The following is a 20,754-nucleotide window of genomic DNA, read 5'->3' as shown; positions in this document are numbered from 1 at the left end:
TTGACCCATTTGACCCGAATTTGAGTGTATGGGTTACAATTGCCAGGTCTAATGAAAATAGATGATTGTATGAGCCTTCACCCCATTTGTACTTATAATACACACCCATATATGTAGCTTTTCATTTGCATTTTCTCTAAAATCTTCATTTAACTTTTTACTATTCGAACTTTAATATGGGTTTACCGACAAGGTTTTCCTGTATATTATATTTAGATGTACGTGGTCTAATCGGGTTATGCAATTAGACCCTTTTTTCCTGAACCCCCAAAATATGCTTTCAGTGAGGTTTGAACCTTACACCTCTTGTGAGAAATCAAGACCACAACCACTTACTAGGCTATTGTAACCACTTACTAGGCTATTGTTTACATGGTACGTTTTTCAATAAAAATGAAATTCATGCATTCAGCTTATTTACTTTATTCTAACCAAGTACTCATATATTACACACTTTTTACAAACCATTTCAGGTTTCAAAACCCATACAAGATGACACTCAAAGGTGCGAATACCACCCAAGCGTGTGCCGCATGCAAATAGCAGCGCAGGAGATACACTCCTGAGTGCGAATTTGTCCCACACTTTAGGCTAGAACAACCCATGGTGTTCAAAAATGCGCTCAAGCTTTTTGGAGTAAAAAACATGTTAAAAATTCTCGAACAAATCAACCCACGCCACAAAACTGACGCCATGCGGTCTATAATCTATGAAGCCAATATGCGAGACAAGTTCCCAGTCCATGGTTGTAACGACCCGGAAATTTCCGACCAAATTTAAACTCTAATATCTATATGGTTCCGACATGATAAGCAAAAACCCTAAAGTTGACCCGCACTTTTTCGATCATTCTATACTTATAAGATTAATATTTACATAAATTAAACCTTACCAACATGATAAGCAATCCAAATTGTTGAGATTTATGTTTCCGAAAAGAGTTTTACACAACGTTTGACCGTCTAGTTTGACCGATGATATCACGAACTATACAATATATGATAATTATACGTTTGTGTATATATATGTATATATACATATTTAACATGATTAATGAATGTTTTAATATCTCATTTTGTATTAATAACAATAAGTTATAAGTATATTTTGAAACTACTAACTTAAGTTTTCAAAACGATAACTATACGTAACGTTATTTGACATAAATACTTAAGACTTATAATGTTTATACATATATCGTATAAGTAATGTATTTAATCACTTTTAAAGACTTAAATACATAAAATCATATAAGTGTATTCACAAAAGATAGCTATATTTGAATCCTCATTCCATTTTTCACAAAATTTCTATACGTATATCTAGAGTATTTGTACTAGTATCATACCTAGCTTCTATACGTATTTACTATTGGTATATACACATCAAATCACCACCTAACCAGCCCTTGTTCATGCCTTATGTATAAGGTAATTACTTTTGAATGATTGTAAGACTAATTACAAAAATACAAACTAAAAATTTGTCCATGTCTACTACATAAACATTTTTTTAGGAGTATATATGTATCCTCATTTTGTTTCATTTTTACTTCCATTCTCTAGCTAAAAACACCCACACTCTCAAGAACATTAAACTCCATAAACATTCAGCAAAGTTCCATGAAGATCTAGCTTCAAAAACCTTACTTAAACACCATAAGAAAACCATACAAAAACACTTCAAGAAATCCTTCCAAGAACACAAACTTACTTCCAATCTTTCATCCACTTCCATCACCCTTTTGATTCTAGCTTCTTACTCCTCTTTTACAGCAACCTTGTCCAAGGAACTTGAGGTAGTATCTATGTTCATAACCTTATTCGATTCATATATATATATAGCTATCTTATTTTGTGGTATAAAAGTTTAACAACAAGAACATAGTTTGAATGTTTTCAAACTTGTTTGCAAACTAAATAGATCCTTCTAACTTAACTTTTAAAATACTTCAAGACCTGTAATATAACTTAAATATATGCTAATTTAACAAGGTATAATTTGGTTTTTCAAAGAATATCTTAAAAACTGTTTTTACGACGTCGGAGTGCCACCGGGGACTGTTTTGGGTTGGATAATTAAAAACTATCTTAAACTTTGAGTTGGAGGTTTATGTTCTGGAAAAATGATTTTTACTATGAATATGATAACACATAAAAATTTCATGATTTAATTCAAAGTATAAGTATTTTTAGAAAAATAATCATTTAAGGTTGTTTAAATAAAGGAAAATGTTTAACTTCATAAGTTTCACTAAAGTTTCACCTATGCCGTGTGATTTTGAATACAAACCAAGGTATTTTCAGTTCATAGTCTTAAAGAGGGACTCGATCCAAGGAGATGGCAAGTTGAATCAACGAAAACGGATTTGTAACGAAGAAACTATGACCGAAACAAAATTGGTTATCCAAGACTTGTTTAACTTCGGGATTAATTGGGAAAAATTAAATAAAATCACATCTTTCTAAAATAACATGATATTTTATATATATGTACTCATAATTCAATTTTATATGGTTCAGGATCACCCGTAAACAATACGAGAAGATTAATCATAAGATCCCATGATTGTACGCAACACGTCATTTGACAACACCGGTACTTTATGTACGCAACACGTCATTTGACAACACCGGTACCGTGGGTCAAGATTAATCTCGACCAATACATATACGATGAGGGTTTTATTTATTTCATTGGGGGTTTATTAAACATCTAAATATGAACCATTAAAATTGAATTACTAACAACGAACTGCTAACTACGGACTAAGGAATTATTCAAAGTATTAAAAGTATAACAAGTATATATATGTGACGTTTGTTTAAAAAAGAAAAGGTATTGATATATTATATATGGATAGGTTCGTGATATCAACCGGAGACCAAGTCAAATTATATATATATCTTCAAGACGAAAGTGAGTATATAGTCCCACTTTTAAACTCTAAATATTTCGGGATGAGAATACATGTATTTTATGTTTTACGTTATGGACACAAGTAACTGAAAAATATATTATACGTTGAGTTGTACCACTGGCATACTTCCCTGTAGCTTGGTAACTGTTATTTACAGCGGTATTGTAAACGCGAATCCTGTTGATAGATCTATCGGGCCTGACAACCCCAACCGGACTGGACGACCAGTATTCAACGGTTGCACAGTACTTCGTTTCGTGACTACACTTGGTACAGTGTAGTAAGATTTCATATTAAAGGGAATATGCGACGTGATTAATTGTTAAGTATGGTTACCAAGTGCTCAACCACTTAGAATATTTTTATTAAAATGTTTATATATGAAATCTTGTGGTCCATCGTTATATCGCTGCTAGCATCAAACCTATATATCTCACCAACTTTATGTTGACGTTTTAAAGCATGTTATTCTCAGGTATGAATTAAGACTTCCGCTGTGCGTTAGCTCATATTAAGGATACTAGTTGGGACCATTTAAGCCATGATACAAGAACGTTGCATTCGAGTCATTGAAGATCATTAAAGACATTTATTAAGTAAATGACAGTTTAGGTCATTTGGATATCGAGAAATGTTTGACGAGTTTATTAATTTTTTTATGTAAAGATAGATTGCCTTTTAAGAATAAATGCAACGTTTGCAAAATGTATCATATAGAGGTCAAGTACCTCGCGATGTTATCAACTGTTGTAATTCGTTTGTAATCAATATGGACATCGTCCGGATGATTAGTTTCGGATCCTTTCAGTTGGTATCAGAGCGTTGGTCTTAGCGAACCAGGCCTTGCATTAGTGTGTCTAACTGGTAGTTGTTAGGATACATTAGTGAGTCTGGACTTTGACCGTATCTACCTGCTAAAAAGTTTTGCTTATCATTTCTAGTCGGAAACCATCTGCTTATCATCCTTAGGGAGTTGCCTGCTTATCATTCTTTAGTCTAGACACGTCTTACTGCATCTAGTGCATCGATAGTGTATAGACAAAATTCATATCCTAGCGTATCTATTACTATAAACATTGCCCGACGAATTTCAAAGATTCTCCGTAATTCACGGGATTTCGGTATTATATATACATATGAAAATTATGTATTGAAGAGTACCAAACCCAACTCCTATAATCTATTCCAAACCAAAAAAATTCATTTCTCCAACTATACAAGATGAATTCTTCATCCAGTTCGAATTCCTCCGACTTCGATAGCTACGCCGACATGGATTTCCATTCGAGCTCCGAGAACAGCGTCACCGGAATGGATCAACCAATTTCCCATCATCTATTCTGGAAGAACTGGGGATGGGTTCGTAATATACTAAATTTCTGGAGGCAAGAAGAAGGTGATCCATTTCATCCACCAAATTGCCCTCTTAACGATGAACCTGAAGCACTTACCGGCGAACCCATTCGAAACACCATTTTCTCGCTCATTTCTAGAGTATCTCGTCATGATTACATACTATCCCATATTTCAAATCTTGTTCATTCGCTCGTTCCAACCGTCAATCATCCCGGTATAATAGAAGAAGTCAACGAACTCCGTGCTCGGGTAGTGGTTTTGGAGAATATGGTGCGAAGGTTACAAACACCAACAGCAGCACCAGCAGCATAATCCGTACTACCATCGTCAACGCCGACAGTACCTTTATCACCCCAATCACAATCTCAACATCACAATCTGTATCTCGAATATCAACATCACACGACTCAATATCTGTACTTCGAGTATGATCTTCGTTCTATATATCGTTCTACATCGATTATCTTCGCTTTACGTATCGTATGACGATTATGTAATTTCTAAAGTCTTAGAGATTATGTAATCTAGAATTAACGATAAATCAAATGAGTTTAATATCTTATTGACTCATTAAATCTATGATTATCTCTGAAGAAAATATATATGCAAGTATATTTTCATAAAGATAGTAATTAAAAATTCCTTCGTACAAACTATTAATGATGAAAATATTTTAACGGGTGGGTAGTACCCGAGGAATATTTAGAATTCACATTAATAAGTTATATTGTACATTCTTGAATCTGATTCAACGGTTATCTATTATCTTACTTACAACCACCGATATTCGTATCCGCTCACCCCAGAATAACCATTTTCAATCAAATTTCATATTCGGATTTTGACCTACCAGAATCCAACAAGTGGCATAAAGAAGAAAACATTGGACAATTAAAATGAATTAAAATGTTGATTGTAACATATGAAACTAAACAATTCTTCAAGTTTGCCACTTGATTTTATCTTAAACCTCATTCGTAACTTGACGATTACAATTCGCATTCAAATCCTTTCATGATTTCTGAAAACACCCTGAACTATGAAGTAGCTCTTGAAATGCTGATGAAGCAGCAAAAACTGTAAACGACTTTAACAATCAAAAGATTGATGATAAAGAATGGTATGGTGGTAAAGCTGAGAAAAAGAGAAGGTTTGGAACTGGAAAACGGATTGAGCAAAGTATGAAGGAGGCCGTGAACAAATCATGAAAACAGAACCTGCCTTCAAAGGATCCAAATGATCCAGTGCCTGCTGAAACCGTTAGTAAGAACACTGCTCCTTATTCTAAACTTTTCAAGATGATATTCTTCACCATCATTTTATCTTAGATATTATAAGATATCTTCATTCGTTATACATATTTTTCATATTTCTGGAGATATTTTTACAACTATTCCTATCTGCGATCATTTAACTCTCCGTAACATCTGCGCTACAATATAAAAGAAACTGCGTTAGTTTCTAAATTCTGAAATCTCTAAGTTTAAAAATATGAATGTTTTGAAGTAGTGTTGGGAACTGATACATGAATTAGTATAATATAATGAAACTTGATCAACTTCATTATATTACAGTAAGTCATGTTAAGTTTCTAATGGAATGTGATGATTCACAGTACCGTCATCATGTGCCATGTTACACGGCTCTTACATTCTATCAAGTCTTCAAACATATTAGAACGTATCACCTTGATAGTTCTATTTTTTTTTCGGAATATTCGAGTAATTTAACGAATCAAGATCGTGCCATTACAATTTCATTCTAAAACCAATAGCAAGGTTCATTCCAAATTTCCTACCTACGAATTTCGGACCATTGTTCGCTTGGCTCGAGGACGGGAAGAAGAAATGAAGGGACAAAACTTCAGAATAGAAATAGGAACATAAACCACAGCAAATAAGAGAGAGCATTAACTGTGGATGACAATGATTTTAAGGGACAGGAGTAGGAACATCGAAATATAAGGGAAGGTATAAAACCTAACAACAACCCCGAAACTACAAACCGTGCATATCAATACGTATTGCAACGTAAAGGCACAGGAGAATTAAAAACATTATAATTCCAAGGAAAGGATAAAAGAGAATAGATTCTTCTGGTGATAGATGAAAAAGAAGAATGAAAGATATGAAAGTTAGAAATATAACAAGGGTTAGAATGGGATGGAGCATATTAGCGAATGTCTTAAAGTAGGAACTAAAGAGAAAGAATAGAAGATGTGGGAAGAAAGAAAGGGAAGGAGGTAAATTTATAGTGAAATATTCGACAAAGAAATCAAAACAGATTGCCGCGTTAAATCAAAGAAGATCCTGATCGCCGCAAAACTAAATCTTATTACATAAGATTTTCTTTAAAACCCTTAAATCCCGGAAATCGATCATAATCACATCATCGGTTACAACAATTCTATATTTACTCATTTCACTCTTTTGTGATAGCTTCGCTCGTGCGTCTCACATAACCAAATCGTTTTATCTAAATCTTTCAATAATGATAAAATTTCATTATTACCTCATATTCGTCATGAAAACATTCCTATTGTTGTTTATGACAACCTCTACCAAATTTCGAGGACGAAATTTCTTTAACGGATGGGTACTGTAACGACCCGGAAATTTCCGACCAAATTTAAACTCTAATATCTATATGGTTCCGACATGATAAGCAAAAACCCTAAAGTTGACCCGCACTTTTTCGATCATTCTATACTTATAAGATTAATATTTACATAAATTAAACCTTACCAACATGATAAGCAATCCAAATTGTTGAGATTTATGTTTCCGAAAAGAGTTTTACACAACGTTTGACCGTCTAGTTTGACCGATGATATCACGAACTATACAATATATGATAATTATACGTTTGTGTATATATATGTATATATACATATTTAACATGATTAATGAATGTTTTAATATCTCATTTTGTATTAATAACAATAAGTTATAAGTATATTTTGAAACTACTAACTTAAGTTTTCAAAACGATAACTATACGTAACGTTATTTGACATAAATACTTAAGACTTATAATGTTTATACATATATCGTATAAGTAATGTATTTAATCACTTTTAAAGACTTAAATACATAAAATCATATAAGTGTATTCACAAAAGATAGCTATATTTGAATCCTCATTCCATTTTTCACAAAATTTCTATACGTATATCTAGAGTATTTGTACTAGTATCATACCTAGCTTCTATACGTATTTACTATTGGTATATACACATCAAATCACCACCTAACCAGCCCTTGTTCATGCCTTATGTATAAGGTAATTACTTTTGAATGATTGTAAGACTAATTACAAAAATACAAACTAAAAATTTGTCCATGTCTACTACATAAACATTTTTTTAGGAGTATATATGTATCCTCATTTTGTTTCATTTTTACTTCCATTCTCTAGCTAAAAACACCCACACTCTCAAGAACATTAAACTCCATAAACATTCAGCAAAGTTCCATGAAGATCTAGCTTCAAAAACCTTACTTAAACACCATAAGAAAACCATACAAAAACACTTCAAGAAATCCTTCCAAGAACACAAACTTACTTCCAATCTTTCATCCACTTCCATCACCCTTTTGATTCTAGCTTCTTACTCCTCTTTTACAGCAACCTTGTCCAAGGAACTTGAGGTAGTATCTATGTTCATAACCTTATTCGATTCATATATATATATAGCTATCTTATTTTGTGGTATAAAAGTTTAACAACAAGAACATAGTTTGAATGTTTTCAAACTTGTTTGCAAACTAAATAGATCCTTCTAACTTAACTTTTAAAATACTTCAAGACCTGTAATATAACTTAAATATATGCTAATTTAACAAGGTATAATTTGGTTTTTCAAAGAATATCTTAAAAACTGTTTTTACGACGTCGGAGTGCCACCGGGGACTGTTTTGGGTTGGATAATTAAAAACTATCTTAAACTTTGAGTTGGAGGTTTATGTTCTGGAAAAATGATTTTTACTATGAATATGATAACACATAAAAATTTCATGATTTAATTCAAAGTATAAGTATTTTTAGAAAAATAATCATTTAAGGTTGTTTAAATAAAGGAAAATGTTTAACTTCATAAGTTTCACTAAAGTTTCACCTATGCCGTGTGATTTTGAATACAAACCAAGGTATTTTCAGTTCATAGTCTTAAAGAGGGACTCGATCCAAGGAGATGGCAAGTTGAATCAACGAAAACGGATTTGTAACGAAGAAACTATGACCGAAACAAAATTGGTTATCCAAGACTTGTTTAACTTCGGGATTAATTGGGAAAAATTAAATAAAATCACATCTTTCTAAAATAACATGATATTTTATATATATGTACTCATAATTCAATTTTATATGGTTCAGGATCACCCGTAAACAATACGAGAAGATTAATCATAAGATCCCATGATTGTACGCAACACGTCATTTGACAACACCGGTACTTTATGTACGCAACACGTCATTTGACAACACCGGTACCGTGGGTCAAGATTAATCTCGACCAATACATATACGATGAGGGTTTTATTTATTTCATTGGGGGTTTATTAAACATCTAAATATGAACCATTAAAATTGAATTACTAACAACGAACTGCTAACTACGGACTAAGGAATTATTCAAAGTATTAAAAGTATAACAAGTATATATATGTGACGTTTGTTTAAAAAAGAAAAGGTATTGATATATTATATATGGATAGGTTCGTGATATCAACCGGAGACCAAGTCAAATTATATATATATCTTCAAGACGAAAGTGAGTATATAGTCCCACTTTTAAACTCTAAATATTTCGGGATGAGAATACATGTATTTTATGTTTTACGTTATGGACACAAGTAACTGAAAAATATATTATACGTTGAGTTGTACCACTGGCATACTTCCCTGTAGCTTGGTAACTGTTATTTACAGCGGTATTGTAAACGCGAATCCTGTTGATAGATCTATCGGGCCTGACAACCCCAACCGGACTGGACGACCAGTATTCAACGGTTGCACAGTACTTCGTTTCGTGACTACACTTGGTACAGTGTAGTAAGATTTCATATTAAAGGGAATATGCGACGTGATTAATTGTTAAGTATGGTTACCAAGTGCTCAACCACTTAGAATATTTTTATTAAAATGTTTATATATGAAATCTTGTGGTCCATCGTTATATCGCTGCTAGCATCAAACCTATATATCTCACCAACTTTATGTTGACGTTTTAAAGCATGTTATTCTCAGGTATGAATTAAGACTTCCGCTGTGCGTTAGCTCATATTAAGGATACTAGTTGGGACCATTTAAGCCATGATACAAGAACGTTGCATTCGAGTCATTGAAGATCATTAAAGACATTTATTAAGTAAATGACAGTTTAGGTCATTTGGATATCGAGAAATGTTTGACGAGTTTATTAATTTTTTTATGTAAAGATAGATTGCCTTTTAAGAATAAATGCAACGTTTGCAAAATGTATCATATAGAGGTCAAGTACCTCGCGATGTTATCAACTGTTGTAATTCGTTTGTAATCAATATGGACATCGTCCGGATGATTAGTTTCGGATCCTTTCAATGGTTGTCTCACCGCAATTTATGATCTTCATTATAAAATACTGCAAGAAGAAGAGCTCTGTAGCATCCTCATGCGGCTTGATTTTATCAAACAACATCACAAGCGACAAATGAGACAACATTTTCACCAGTTGTCGCTTGTGATTTGTTACATCTTAATGAGTCTTTTCGGCTTTAGGAAACAAATAATGCAAGCAATGATGTCCTTAAGTGTATGATGTCTTAATGTTTGGTTATTGAAGAAGAAGCCGTACTTGATCACGTACGAGCGACAACGGTGATGCATTGGCCATGAATGTTAATCAATTCATCCCCAAGTTTCTGATATTCATCCGATCTACGCTCACTAACAGTTTTACTGTTGTTACATTATTACTCTTGCCTAATATGTTTGTGTGTGCTTGCTTTAACATGTTTTATGTGATTTCAAAACTATGGAAGTGATTTCAGTTATATAAGAGTTGTTGAATGATACAAGTTTAACAGTTGATCGACCTTTTTATTAACAATTTGGATTGGATGCTTCATCGTGATTCGGTATCACAATTTGAAATGTTAATAATCTGCCAACAGCACCACAGGTTCTTCAAAACTTTCATGGGTGACTAAAAGTTTTGTTTGTTTGTTTTTCGTAAAAGGTAGAAGGTTTTTCTGTTCGGACTACTTGGGAGGGCGAGTAATCCGACATCGTACTCTGATGTACGTAGCCTAACATGATTACTTCTAACAGTTTCCAACCCATAGCCACCACTAGTATTAGTCCTGGTTAGAATTCGAACCCGAGACCTATTGCAAGCAGTGGCGATTATAGGATTAAAATGCAATGGGGTCCCGAAATTTTTTTCACTACTAATTATATTTGAATGCTATTTTATTGGTAATTTTCTTTCAAAAAAACTTAAAACTCGAAAAACATATGGTGTCCGAGTAGTTAGATTTAGTGGTTTCCTAAACAATTTAAAAGAAAAACTATAAATTTGAAAAATGTATGGATTTTGCGGTTAAATTTAGTGGTGTCTTATACAATTTTAAAGAGTATTTTCTACTAAAAATTGTCAAACTAGTAGTGTCCGTAACCCCACATGTATACTACTAGACTCGCCACTGCTTGCAAGGAACTCAAGCCCAACCACTAGGCTATCTTGTGAGGGTTGGTTTGTTTTTCGTAGAGTGCATAAAACATAGGTCAAACTTCTATTTTGTGTGACCGACTTTTTTAACTAAGACAACCTCATAGTATCAAACTTATTGATTAAATGTAACCAACTTTCAGTTGTTTTGATTTGAGATGATCTCACCCGGTTGGTTACCTGAAAATGGATATTTGATCCATTACTGACTTTCAAAGTCAAACCTGGTATTCAATTGGGTTCAGTAATGTTAAAACTGAACTATAACACAGTTGGGTTTATGTCAATGTTTTATAACATAACGACGCCGTTTGATGTTTAATCACCACTTGTAGACTTGTAGTTCCCCTCACTCAAGAACTCTCTTTTTTGTCAAACAGAAACTGTTCTCCTCACTACCCAAACAACCCCCTTTTCTGCCCTAGTTATTTACATTTACACACTATTTTTATCTTTAAGAAACCCCTCAATTACATCCCCCACTATTTATTCCATTTCAATAATTCAGACTAAATTTACCCCTTTTCTTGATTCTCTCAACACCCCACAAAAAAAGATCAAATTTTTTCAACCTTGTGATACTACCCTCTTCAAATTTTGAATAAAGATACAAACTTTTTTTAAAAAACAAGTCCAGTTAAACACAATCTCTGATCTTAAATGTATCGATTCCGTATATAATCACAATCTTTACTCACTCTTTTTCAAGATCCGGCGACTATGTCCGGCGAACAACCGTCGTCGCCGATCCATTCCGATGACGGCAACAATAACGTCGTTGTAGCGAAAAGAGAACGGCCGTCACGTGCATGTACTGCTCGTTCTGCTGTTCGTATATATGAGGTTGCAGCGGCTGAAGCTGCGGTTGTGGCGGCTGTACGGAAGCAGAAGGTACGGCGAAAACAACGGCGGCGAGTGGCGGAGGAAGAGGAGGATGAGGAAGAAGATGCGGAGCCACCGCCGTCGCCGCCTAATCCGTACAGTGACGTAATTACTCCGTTAGTTGGAGAACCGGAAACGTCACAGTTGCCTAGGTGGCATATTAGGTCTATGTGGGAGTTGGCTTCAATTCTTAATTTTTTAAATGTAAGAACTTTAAACTCAAAAAGGGTATTTTTTAGTTAATATATAATGATTTATGATATTATTGAACTGTGAAGTAGTATAATGTGATTCCATGTTGCAGGTTTTTAGACCTCTTTTGAATATTAATGTCGAGTTTTCGGTGGAAGAGCTCGAAACAGCTTTGATCACGCCGAATGGTACATTGGGTGAAATACATATTCCTTTGCTCAAGGTTGGTGTAAATTTGTGTATACTAAAAAGTTAAATCTTGAATCTATTGTTTTGTGTATGCATTATGCCTTTCTTGTTAACTTATGAAATGTTTGCTGTTATTTTTTTTGTTTTGGCTTTTAAAATGAAAAGATTGCATCTTTTTATAGAAGTATGACATGTCATTATAGTTTCAGTCTTCTTTTTGCTGGTTTGCTTAAATTTTAGATTATTTAGGGTTAGAATAGTTATATTCTGAGATACATGTATGGAGTCGTAAGAAATTGATGTAAATAAAAATGGAATTTTCTAATCGTATGTGTTGTTAGTTAATCTAATTATCTGGCTATTTAGATTGGATTATGGTTCCTCAAGTCAGAATAATTACAATGAAATTGTAATTCAAAAACTCCCTTAGAATGCATAAAATTTAAACCTAGGTGTCACTGTTAGGTGTATATATTCATTGGTTTAGATAAAATACACCAGCTAACTACAAAAGATTTTTGCTGGATGAAGTATTTATGTAATGTTGTTTACTCTGTATTTGGGAGAAGCATAAAAAATTAATACTATTGATAAAAGTTACCGAATCATTCGTCTAACCAAGGTTTTGAAGTTTATCAGTTCAAAATCTCGGAGGTAAAAATGTAATCTATAAGCCCAAATCGACCTGTTTTAGGTTAATGGGTTGGAAAAGCCATCTTGTTCCGCCCTGGCTTGCAATCTAGTATGGGTTCTTTGTTGGTAGTGAGGCCCTTGTTTGAGTTTTCATATTCAATTGGTTAACTTGGTTCAAATTTAGCATGCTATTATATGTTGTTGAAACAATAAATGCTCACTTTTTTATTATTCTTTGTTTTTTTTTCCTTCTTTTTAGGCAATACCTCCAATTGCTCGGATGGCGCTGGGACAAAACACTTGGGTTACTGTCCTATGCAGAAAGCTACGTGATTGGTGGCATTGGGTATGTATTTCTGTTTATTCTGTTAACCAATTTGATGCTAACCAATTTGGTTGTATCTTTCGTCCCGCATGTGCGAAAATGATGTGAAACTTCATTGCAGGTTCAAGAAGGGGATTTACCTCTAGTTGCATCACATGGGTAGGTTCACTTGTTAACACAATGATAATACTCCAATATTTGACCTTTGGAGTGAATCAGTAATCATTAACTTTTGGTTTTTCAGGGCCGAAATTGATGCTTATAAAACACTCGATCCTAGTGTTCGTGTGGTCATATTGAAGGCCTTATGTGATATTCGTGTTGAGGTAACGTTTTCCTAAAGAGAGATTGACTATTTAAACACCGATCTTGGCTTTGTGATGTAAATTTAACATTTATTTTTGCAACAATAAGGAATGAACGTCATTTCATACAAGTATGAGCCGTTTTGCACAACAAGTCACAACCTTTTTTTCTCTCTTTCACATCGACGTTTCTTTTTTATTATTTGTATATTACACTTTGGCAATTTCGATTGGTTTACTAGTGAATGGATGGATACCGGTTAATTATTTTTCTCGGACAGGTCAAATAAAAAATACCTAATAGAAATGGGTTAAATGGGCCTAAAGTTTCCGTTCAAAAAAAAAAAGGGCCGAAAGTTCAAATGGGAATGAAACTCAGTTAAAGTGTATTAATGATGCATATAACCTCTCAGGTGGTATGCATTTAGATACTTTATAATCCCCATGAGTACCTGTTAATCATAATTAACTTATTAGTTTTTTTTCTTCTTTGTATAAATATCAAGAAATTGATTAAAAAGTATTTGGGGGTCAGTCCAACACGGACCCTTTCATCCTATAATGGAAGTAAAACCTGTATCAACCTGAACCTGGTCCATTAACTACTTGAAACATATGCTTACTCCTTGTTCTTTTTCTCCATTAACATTTATTTGTATGGCTCTATTTTTGCAGCAAGATGATATTAGAAGCTATATAGACGACTCTATCAAAAACGGTGTTCCTCTTTCTGCATTTCGTAAAGAGCGTACTGGTGGTGATTCACATGGAGTTTCGTACTGGTAATAAACCGATCCATCTTATAGATTTATGTATCGAACCATCATACTTTGCTTTTCGGTAGATGATATCTTGCTTGCTAATAAACAATAAATATAGTCGATCGTTGCTCACATTTTCTCAAGAATGATGGTTAATCAGCAATTAAGAGGCAAATATGATATTTTGAAAAAAATACCTTTCTTGAATTACGTTAGTACTACTACACTTTGCACAAGATGTTTTTTTTGTGTGTGTGTGCATTCGTTTGTTCTTATTGTGTGTTATTTGTGTGTGAGAAGGTATGAAGATGATCCTATAATCGGGCAGAGGTTGTACCGTGAAATTAAAAAAGTGGAGGTGAAAAAAGGAAAAGGGAAGAACGTGCAATCTGTTCCTTCTTACCAATGGGAAACGGTTTCCACTAATTTGGACGAGTTTCAAGATGTATCTGTAAGTTCTATGACTCATTGTTTTGCATAGTATTTTTTGATTTTGTTTACAATAAAAAGTAAAAAACCAGCCAAGCTAAAGACAAGCATCTAAGAATTAAAGGTTGCAATTTTGATCCATATGTGGCCATATGGGTAATTGGGTCAAGTTCGGTTATACTTCTCTTATAGTGGGTCAAATGGATAATACATTACTAAAAACTTCAATAAAAGGGGAATAGGGCAAAAGTTGTCCAAGTGTACTCGAATTACTTAAAACAACCAGATACCTATATTTCAAAGATTGGATTATTATCTTAGTGAGTTATCATTCTTGTATTTGAAACATTGTACTTAAATATGCATACACTTAAGAAAAGAGAAGACAAAGAAGTGTTTATGGGTTAGCCCGAATGTACTAGAAAGTACCCGTTTTGACCCATGACCCAACTCCCTCTTTTTGTCACCTCATAATATCTCTGATTAAAAATCTAATACTCTTGACCAACATTGGCACGTCTTTGTTCTGGTGTCCAGGAGAAACTATTTTCTAGCAAAAACAGAACGGAGTCTTCGTTAGGGAAGAAACTAAAAATCGATATGCTTCCAGAAATCGAAAAAGTTCAGAAGGTACTTGATTTACCATCTTACCCTTATCATTAGAACTAAAACTTGCATAATTCGTCTTTAATTCTTTTGCTGAAACAGAGGAAAGAGAAACTGCTAAAGAAACAACATCGAGAAGCGCTTCTTCTCAATGGTATGATCCTCGACGAACATGGTCCGGGCAGGTCCCTTCGCGGTAGAAAACAAGTGTCGTACACTTTCGGTAAGACTTATTACACGCATGCACATGCCAAGTTTATCATATAATACGTTTGGTTGTTTAATCAAACTAAGCCATTGCATGTTACTATTTTTTCAGATGATTATGACCGATCAATTAATGAGGCCATCAAAAGCACCAAGTACTCGTTCTTGCCTTTCACTATTTTAAATCATATTCCCTATTTTTATGTTTAAAGTGATTGTGTGATTTGATGTGCGTGTGTCGTTTGTAGGGCCCAACAACCGTTGGAACCAAGTACGAGAAGAGAAGGTTTGAGACACAATGGTTCTATAAATGGTAGAAGGGTCGGTGTTTCGACCTCCTCGCGTGATTCGCATAATGCCACGTTCGGTCCACCGTCTCCTGATTCCCTCAACGACTACGAAAGCGACGAGGATCAAAAGTTCGAACAATTGGACCGCAGGTGTATTCCCTTCTCTTTCAACCTTTTCCTATTTTATTGCCCGTTGCTAAATTTTATAGGAAGTAAAATTGGTAAACTTAAGAACGGGTCAAAGTGTATGGGGTCAAGTTGGGTTGACCCACTATGGATTTTGCCTGGTGTGTGTATAGATACTATTATTGCCATAAAGATCCCTTCTTTTTTCACATAAGAAAAACAATTGTATTACTAATCCTATCAACTTGTTTGACCATTAGCCTTAAACTAATCTTTTCATTTTACGTTTAGCAATCGAAGGAGACAGATGCCACAACGTTATTCTGCACGAGAATTTGTTGAAGCGATTTCAGACAACGAAGCAGGCATGGATAGCGACTACGAGAATGAAGAAGAAGAAGATGATGATGATATAGTTGGTGAAGCGGTGTACGATGAAGAATATTTAAAGAAAAGAAAAGTAAAAAGAAAAATGTCAAGTAGTTCCGAGGGAGACGAGGAATATCGTTTCGACGATAATAACACCGAAGAGGAAGATGAAGCCGAGGAGTCGTTAAGTGAAAGTGTAGATAGCGAAGAAGAAAGGCCGAAAAGATTCAAGAATTTGTCGGGACGTACTCGACGTGAAACGAAATTAAGATCGGTCAATCAAGTCAAAACGGGTCCCAGACGAAGTAGACGAGCGGTTCGGAACCGGATTGATTATAAACAGTATGAATTTTCTGATTCGGAACCCGAATCAGCAAAACCCGGGACTTCGAATAGTTCTGATAAAAGTGAGAAATCCGGGTTTTCGATGGGATCGAGTGATGATGATGATAGTGAAGATGACAATAACGAAATGGATATGGATACTGAAGGTGACAATAATGATATTGATAATGATGTTAATAATGATAATGATGATGATAATGAAGAGATTAAGAATGATCAACCCGTTAATGGAGAACACCAAAAGATGGAAGAGGAAGAACAAAAGAAGTTAGACGATAGCCCGGATGAAAATGAATTTGAAAACGGTGCACGAAAAAGAAGGTTTCTTGATTTGAATGAGCTTGCACCGGGTTCTGGGTTTGAAGATGGGTCCATAAAGGACGATGATACGGATAACTTTTGATACAGTGTAAATCGGGTGAGTCATTTTTAAGCGAGCCATGTTCGTGTGTGGTTTGGTTTGCTATGTGAATCGGTGAGTCATTTTTCGGTGGGGTGTAATATGTAGCTGAGAACAGAGGCTTTTGGTTTCGATGTAGGAGGACCAATTTTATGTTTGAGATGTTTTGTTACATGTCTGTCTGTCTCTGAGGATTTTTGTTGATATAATCAGCATTTAGAAACCAAAGTGTTAGTTGTAGTTAGAACTAGCAGCAGCCCTCCTTACTGAAAGGTGTACTAATTTCTTACTACATTTCTGCATTTCCATTTAACATAGCCTGTTTATGTTCAAAGGAAGATGTTGCATATTTAATTTGATGGAATATTATAATAATTTAAAAATAGAGTATAAGTAGTGGCCCAATTAGGCCCAATAGTAGTATCACTGCATATATATTATATTATATTAGTTAATAATAATAATAATAATAAAAAGTTCTTGGTTAAATGTTGTTTTGGAAAGGTTGATTGGAATAATCATGGTTCCTCACTTCCAACAAAGACACATACAGGCCAATAAAGAGAGCTGGGTTATAATTAGAAGCCCACCAAAGTAGAAATAAGTGGTTTGTTCGAGTATATTGTGATGATGAACTGTTTGCAAAACGGATAGTCGTCTGAACCAAGTCAGTCTTAAATTGAAGCAAGTCATACATATATCTGAAAAAAACATGTAGAAAAGTCATAACTAATCACCTAATTATAAATTTTATATTATTAAAAATAAGCATTTTCAATTTAGACTCAAAAAATACAGTTACATTCTAAACATCAAACAATATGTTTGTTAAACCCATGCAAAAATGGTGGACGGTAGAGCTTGGCACGAAATGGGCTTTTAGTTTTCCCGTTAATTAGTTGAATCATGACTTTGTAACTAATCAAATCACATTTAAAACTCGCTTCCACCTTCTTAAATTCAACTAATATCAATAATTTAAGTTTGCAATTAGTTTAATCTAATACTTAACTACTTAAACAACTCAATATGAGCCTAATTCAAGACTCTTTCTATCTATATAGTTGAGCTACTATCATTATAAACTTTTTTAAAATACGATTATTTTTGCTCTTCCTGTGAATCCGTTTGAATTTTTTAAGTAGATGTCATTTTATCATGATATTTTAGTTAATTCGAGCATGCTTTTCTTGCCTTTTCTTCAACCCTTTAATCAAACCTTCTTTTAAGTTCATCGTCTTGAGCATTTCTATAATTAGATTATTTACATAATTAACCAATAATGCAATCTTTTTTATTTTTTGGGTAACTTCTGATCCAACTTACAATTAAAATCATGGTAAGGCCTCCATGTTGTGATAAGATCAATATGAGGAAAGGATCATGGACCGAAGAGGACGATGCACAAATGCTTGCGTTCGTAGCAAAACAACCTACGAGTAATTGGCAAGGTGAGACTCCTAGAAAACCAGGTGATTAGCTTCTAGATTTGAATATTTGCATTCGTGCAAAAATTTGATGCTCGGATTCTAATGTTTGTGTTTTTGTTGTGCGGAAAAGGATTGAAACGATGTGCGAAAAGTTGTAGATCTAGGAAAACAAGCATTGCGAAGAATGAGCATATAACGCATGAAAGTTTTACGCCACAAGAAGAGGAGTTGATCATCAAGCTTCATTCTGCTATAGGAAGCAGGTGCACTCACACCCCTTCGTTTACTTTTATAAAATCTATGGTTTTTATATTAATTAGGTGTTTTCGGATTACTAGAGCTTTAGATTTTGACATATTATTAGGTTGTAAATGTCGCTAGTCAGGACTAGTCTATCAGGACATTATAGGGACTAATCAGATAAGTTGGAGACTAGTCGAGGACACGTTGACCAAATTTGACTTTGACTGTATTTGACATTTTGACCCAATAAATCTGACTTTGACTTTTAAAATTGAACTTGTGACAATTTTAACCAAATAAATTATCCTAGTAGAATATTGGCCGGACACTTCAAAATCTCTTACCCTGCAAATGGAGGGTCACCTTACGTCCGATAGCCATCTTATTCTTTCGGCTAACCTAGTCTCCTCCGCCCCTCAGGACCAACAAAAGATAGTACAGGAATATTCTCATGTGTCCATTGACTACGCCTTTCAGCATGATCTTATAAGGCCCTGACTCACCCTCTGTGGACGAACTGTTCGCGACTATAAAGGGACAACTTTTACAACCACAGACATATTTGAAATCTCAACAAACATACATCCGTATCTATGGTTCAATTTTATTAAAACGTCTCTTTTATTTTGTTTACTAAACAACATAAAAGGAAAATATCATAACATATGGTACATTAGATGTTATCGAATAATGACACAAAAACAAGGAAGCTAGGGTTTTGATGTTGTATGGTTGGTTTAATTTTCTAGGTGGCCTATAATAGCACAACAACTACCAGGAAGAACAGATATTGATGTGAAGAACTATTGGAACACGAAACTAAAGAAGAAGCTATCGTCAATGGGAATCGATCCAGTGACTCATAGACCGTTCTCTCAAATGCTCGCTGATTACGGCAACATTAGTGGACTCACACGAGCCCGAACTAGCAAGAACACAATGTTCATGTCAAATCAAGAAATCCAACAAGTCCCTACCGAAACATTATTCCCAAGTTTCAACAACAATGTGAAAATGGAACCACAAGAAGTGATCAAAACCGATTCGTTTGATCTTTTAACTCAACTTCAAGCCATTAGACATGTCAACGACTCATCAACAAACCATGACATCACCCTTACACAATTCCATGTTTCTATGGCGTCATCTTCATCTTCTTCTAGTACTTGTTCGACCGTGAATGAAATGACTCCACAACAAACGTTTAATTGGCGCGATTTTTTAATCGAAAACGTACAAGATGGAAACAATGTTAACGACGAAAAAATAACGTTTGATGCGATAGGAGGGATTGAGTTAGTAAAGGGTAACACACCATTGATTAATGGTGTTAAAGAAACTATAGAAGAAACTTGTGATGGATCATTTGTTGAAGCTATGTTGGATGGCGAAAACGACATGCTCTTGGACTTCCACGGGCTTTTGGGAGAACCATCGTATTACTAGTTCTTGATATAGGTGGTTTTAAAATAATAGTGGTTTGTTCCATCAAGATATAGGTGGGATTTATAAAGTTCTTAACGGATAAAAATAGTTAGCAAGTTTGTTCACTATTAACATGTACTTAAGTGAATCCATTTCATGAAGCAACTGTTTTCAAACCTTGATTCTATTGGAATATAAGGACTAAGGTTGAAAATATCACTGAAACTCACAATCCTCTATGCTGTTAGAAATATGTTCTCGGGTTGGCTACGGTTCGATCGTGGTTTGACTGTGGTACATATATTCCGAAGATATGCCCATGACATTAAATAATAAAAGTCCATTTATCCTATTCGGTCACACACAAAGGCCAATCGTAAATTGTTTGATATACCTTCTAATCGGAAATTAATTTATTAATCATTAGTTAATGGTTTAATAAATTAAGTAAGTTTTTTTTATGTGTGTACATATACTTACAAATCTAAATATATAAGATTTGATTTGATATAAATAAGATTTGATTTGATTTGTAAATCTTATTTTATATAAAGATTTGTACTATAATCAAAATTTATATAATATATAAGATTTGATTTGATATAAATAAGA

At 34.1% G+C, this 20,754-nt stretch overlaps 2 protein-coding genes across 2 annotated transcripts; both read left to right on the top strand.

Annotated features, from left to right (window-relative positions):
* The first annotated feature begins 11,412 nt into the window (after positions 1-11,412).
* Positions 11,413-17,398, top strand: LOC139850587 (DDT domain-containing protein DDR4-like). Its single transcript, XM_071840147.1, has 12 exons — positions 11,413-12,071; positions 12,172-12,282; positions 13,141-13,227; positions 13,328-13,365; positions 13,451-13,532; positions 14,187-14,293; positions 14,573-14,723; positions 15,239-15,331; positions 15,410-15,530; positions 15,627-15,669; positions 15,763-15,954; positions 16,222-17,398. Exons 1-12 carry the CDS (start codon positions 11,706-11,708, stop codon positions 17,045-17,047), a joined length of 2,217 nt encoding a protein of 738 aa, XP_071696248.1. The 5' UTR covers positions 11,413-11,705; the 3' UTR covers positions 17,048-17,398.
* A 982-nt stretch (positions 17,399-18,380) lies between these two features.
* LOC139848593 (transcription repressor MYB4-like) lies at positions 18,381-20,163 on the top strand. Its single transcript, XM_071838319.1, has 3 exons — positions 18,381-18,516; positions 18,605-18,737; positions 19,467-20,163. Exons 1-3 carry the CDS (start codon positions 18,381-18,383, stop codon positions 20,161-20,163), a joined length of 966 nt encoding a protein of 321 aa, XP_071694420.1.
* The last annotated feature ends 591 nt before the right edge of the window (positions 20,164-20,754 follow it).

Source organism: Rutidosis leptorrhynchoides, chromosome 5, assembly GCF_046630445.1.
Source record: "Rutidosis leptorrhynchoides isolate AG116_Rl617_1_P2 chromosome 5, CSIRO_AGI_Rlap_v1, whole genome shotgun sequence".
Classification (NCBI taxonomy): Eukaryota; Viridiplantae; Streptophyta; class Magnoliopsida; order Asterales; family Asteraceae; genus Rutidosis; species Rutidosis leptorrhynchoides.
This window is presented reverse-complemented; position numbering and strand designations above follow the sequence as displayed.